The sequence below is a fragment of the Anarrhichthys ocellatus genome, unplaced genomic scaffold (genome assembly GCF_004355925.1).
Source record: "Anarrhichthys ocellatus isolate YVR2014 unplaced genomic scaffold, GSC_Weel_1.0 scaffold2844, whole genome shotgun sequence".
In the NCBI taxonomy this organism is placed as follows: Eukaryota; Metazoa; Chordata; class Actinopteri; order Perciformes; family Anarhichadidae; genus Anarrhichthys; species Anarrhichthys ocellatus.
This window is the reverse complement of record NW_022282818.1, coordinates 2,694-6,736: the sequence shown is the minus strand read 5'-3', so window position 1 is coordinate 6,736 and position 4,043 is coordinate 2,694. Positions and strand designations below refer to the sequence as shown.

At 49.5% G+C, this 4,043-nt stretch overlaps 1 protein-coding gene across 2 annotated transcripts in view; it reads left to right on the top strand.

The window, feature by feature from the left end:
• The first annotated feature begins 135 nt into the window (after positions 1–135).
• LOC116378588 (unconventional myosin-XVIIIb-like) overlaps positions 136–4,043 on the top strand; it is a 5,180-nt gene continuing 1,272 nt past the window's right edge. Inside the window, exons 1-4 of one of the 2 annotated variants that reach the window (XM_031840481.1) lie at positions 136–364; positions 462–503; positions 2,441–2,608; positions 3,023–3,978. In XM_031840481.1, the coding sequence (XP_031696341.1) occupies positions 234–364; positions 462–503; positions 2,441–2,608; positions 3,023–3,956 (1,275 nt within the window). In that variant the 5' untranslated portion in view covers positions 136–233 and the 3' untranslated portion in view covers positions 3,957–3,978. The remainder of the gene's footprint in view (positions 365–461; positions 504–2,440; positions 2,609–3,022; positions 3,979–4,043) is intronic. The other variant, XM_031840482.1, reaches the window with a different exon arrangement.

Sequence of the window (4,043 nt, the reverse complement as noted above, 5' to 3'; positions counted from 1 at the left end):
GACAGGTCTCTACCAGAGACGTACACGGCGTCTCTACGTCACTCCTCAGTCCTAATATGGTCACTTCCTGTTCACTGGTTGCAAAAAACTAAGATGGCGACGTAGAAATCACAGAACTCGAGGCTTCAAAACGTCCACAAACCAACGTCTCGATGACTACGTCCACTTCTTATACACGCCGTCACCTTCGTGTCAAACAATCCTCCCTTTGATCTCACTTTGTTCTGCAGGAGATGCAGTTGGAGGAGCTCAACGCCGTCCGTCAGACGTTACAGGCCGACCTGGAGACGTCCATCCGCCGCATCGTGGACCTGCAGGCCGCCCTGGAGGAGGTGGAGTCCAGCGACGAGAGCGACTCTGAAAGGTACGTGGCTTCACCGAGAGGGTTTCACCTCCTCTGCCTTAAAATCATCACGTCCGTTTATAACTCAACCTTTTCACCACTCTGTCCTTCACTCCAGCGTTCAAACTGCTATGGCGTCCTTGACTCAAAAGAAAGAGCTGTAAGAACCTCATGAGTGTGTGTGTGTGACGTGAATATGAAAGATAACTTGACCTCCTTCAGGATCATTGTTTTCTGTTAGTTTTGGTCGTCATTTCTATCAGTTATGATAAAAACAAACTCATCGAAGGAACTGTTGCGGTCTGAGAACACAGAGATGGTTTTTAAAACCAGTAAACCTTCTTCTTCTGAACACCGCCGGCCACGTTCCAAACATCTTCATCCGTTATTCAACTGTGAACCATTTAAAGAGGATATTTCGTTAACGCATTGAAATGTCACTAAATGTATTTTGATTCAATTGTCAAGCAGATGTTTAAGCAGTTCTACTCCCACGAGGAGTGCCATATGGTGATGTTATTTAACTGGTAACAGTTGAGAGGATATGTGCTCATATATTCCACTTTCAACTCTTAAACTCCTTTTAGGCAAAACTTTCAAAGTGTCGCATAATTAAACGCAGTTTATCCGCTTCTCTCTCTTTGAACTGGTTTGGTAATAAACCGTGTTGTTTGGTCAGAAGTTGGAGCTAGAGGATAAACTTTTAGCGTTGATTTACTTTCTACAGTCGTGACAACAGAACGTTTGAATCTTTTATACTTCGAGCAGGTTTCTCCTCTCTGTAAACCGACTTCCTCTGAGCTGCTCAAAGTTCTCCGTTTTGTCCTCCCATCCAGTTATTTTACCCATTTGAGGAAGTTTTATGGAATCTTTTTGTTTCCATCCAGCTTTTTGTGTATATATATATATATATATACACATGTATAAATATATATTGATAATTCAAAGAGGTGCTGATATGGATCCGCTAGTGATGTCAATGTGTTCACAGATTTTAGCAAATTACAATTTTATTATTACTGAGGAAACGACGGCCAAAAGCACAAAAATGATCCTTTTAATGTGACTCAAGTAAAAATGGCTTCGTGCATGACGACTAACAGTCCATGAGCCACTGCTGCACCCTTAATGTTACTGTGAGGAGCTGTCGCCCCCTGTGGACTAAAGTGGTAGTGTCTCTGAGCACCAGAGTCCCTTTAGAAAACCTCTCATTTGACTGCAGCAGGGTCTGACAGTCTGCAACCTGACTTGGATGGAAATCAATGGTTTCCTAGCAGGAAGGAAGGAGAATGGCATCCATTGATCATTGATATACATCTTCTGTCTACGATGATGTTGTGAGCTTTTGTTGTTCTAACATTCTGAGTAACTCTGGTTCGGTCTGTGAGGGTTTGGAAGCATAATACTGTGTTTCATATTCTACTACTGGGGATAATATACTGTTCACCGTTTCACAGCTCACAGCTAAATGAAGGCGGACGAGTTAATCAAGAGACTTGCTGAGCGGCGTGAACGAAGTGAAGGGCCGACGTTTCTTCCCTTTGACTCGGCACTGAGCACACGAATCCCTTCTGCTCAGTCCGTCTCCATTAGCTTGATAAAAGTCCCTTTTTTATGGACTTTATTTAGAATATTCTGTGTGTTCTCTTCGGCCCAGATGTCAAGCAAGCTGTCGTCTACCTGTGTCCATCTCAACAGATGTCCCCGATGCAGGCAGCCTGTAATGTGGTCGGATTATAATCTCACTGCAATCAAACCACACGAGGGTTCTCGTGGTTCCTTTGGTCCACATCAGATCACCGTGTTCACAACTGCCTCAGAACCAAACCGCACCAGAGGTCCATTACAACGGACTAAATCTTCCAGATGTTCAGTTTATTGTGAGACAGGTCTATATGTGTGAAACTTTATGACCCGTCCTCTGTGATGATTATAATATGTGAAATAAGAAGTCCTCCTGTGACGAGCAGTAGATTCATCGACTGTGTGTTGAGCTGCAGCCCGTGATGTGTTTGCATGCTCATGATGCAGCTAATGGAGCTAAAGAATGAGGGGGGGGTCGCCATACCTGTGATGAAGTGTGATGTCGCTCTGCAGTGACTCGGTGTCCAGTGCCGGCTCCATCGGGACGGAGGACGTGGGAGAGGGGATCCGTCATTGGTTGGGAGTTCCCAGAGGAGGGTCCCGCGGCGGTGGCAGCAGTACCATCAGCAGCCAGGGGGGGCGCCAGTCTGTCGCTGACACCGTGAGCACCCACAGCTTCCGGTGAGCCCGGAGAACGTTACGGTTATTGGATCAGAAAATGAACCGGCAGCTATTGTGATAACTGATTCACTGTTTACTCTCTCTGCTGATCTGCTGCTTGTCTTTGTCTAATGACAGTAAATTAAACTGTGAATCACATTGTTTTCTTTTCATTTAAATATTTCTTTTTTTGTAAAAGCAGATATTTGAAAACAGATATTTTACATATTTATGATTCTCTATTTTTGCAGTAGTTGTTCATTATTTTATCGTACTGTGTTTATCGTGACCGTTACAAACCAAAACACAGAGACTCATTCTTTGAATGTGGAGATCTACTCGTTAATAAAGCTGATTCTGATTCTGAATAAACCATTAAAATAATCAATAATGAAATGACTGCCATGACGACTTGTCTCGTTTCTTCTTCTACAGTTCTTGTGTGGATGACGAGGGCTCCGAGGCCGGAGGTCCGGGTCCCAGAGGTCCCAGTCGGGCCCCGTCCTCCTCGGCTCTGTCCGAACTGCTGGACGGACTCCGTAAACGGCGAGCCGGCGGCGAAGCGGGCGACGGAGCCGGTAGCGCCGTCTCCCTGCCGGTTTATCAAACCACCGCGGCCTCGACTCTCAGACGGAGAGCCTCGGCCCTCTCCCTCGGCCCCGGCGGTGACCCCCAGGAGCCCCGCCCGGGCCCCGGCATCCTCAAACCACCGTCCCCGCTCCTGTCTCGCGCCGCCAGTGCTCGCTCCGTCGGCGACGCTTATCTGACGTCCGGAGCCAAACTCTCTCGCTTCAACTCGAGCGACTCCCTCTCTTCGGTTCCCTCGCTGCCTCGCCTCTCCTCCATGGCATCCCCCGGGTCCTCCTCCATCCCGGAGGAGGACCCGGACGAGAGCCTGCGCTCCAGGACGACCCCGACGCAGCGCTCGACCCCGACGCAGCGCTCCCCGCAGGCACTGAGGCGGTGCATGCTGGGTAGTCTCGCTGCAGAGGAGGGAGGCGAAGGCTTGCTGGGTTCTGAACCCATGGTGTTCCAAAACCGCCGCCTGATTGAGGACTGCGACGACGCCGCCTCCGACATCCTGCCCGCCATCCGGAGAGCTCAGTCCACCAGCAGCCTGGCCGGCTCGGTGAGAGGAGGCCGGAGGGCGCTGAGCGTCCACTTTGGGGAGCTGCCTCCTTCGTCCCGCGGCAGGAAGAGCTCCGAAACCGAGTCGTCCAGCTCGGGCGGTTCTGGAGGAAGTTCCCAGGGAGGCGGGTCCAGACGAAGGTTTGACGGGCCGCAGGGAGAAAGACTGGAGGCCGAGGGCAGCGAGGGGGGAGACGTGGCTTCGGTCATGAAGAGATACCTGAAGACGGAGACTGACTGAAGCAGAGGAGGTGAACTCTCAGGTGAGTCAAGTTGCTAACTAGAACCATCTGGGGTTCTTCTCTTTGTCCCCATTGGAGAATCAACA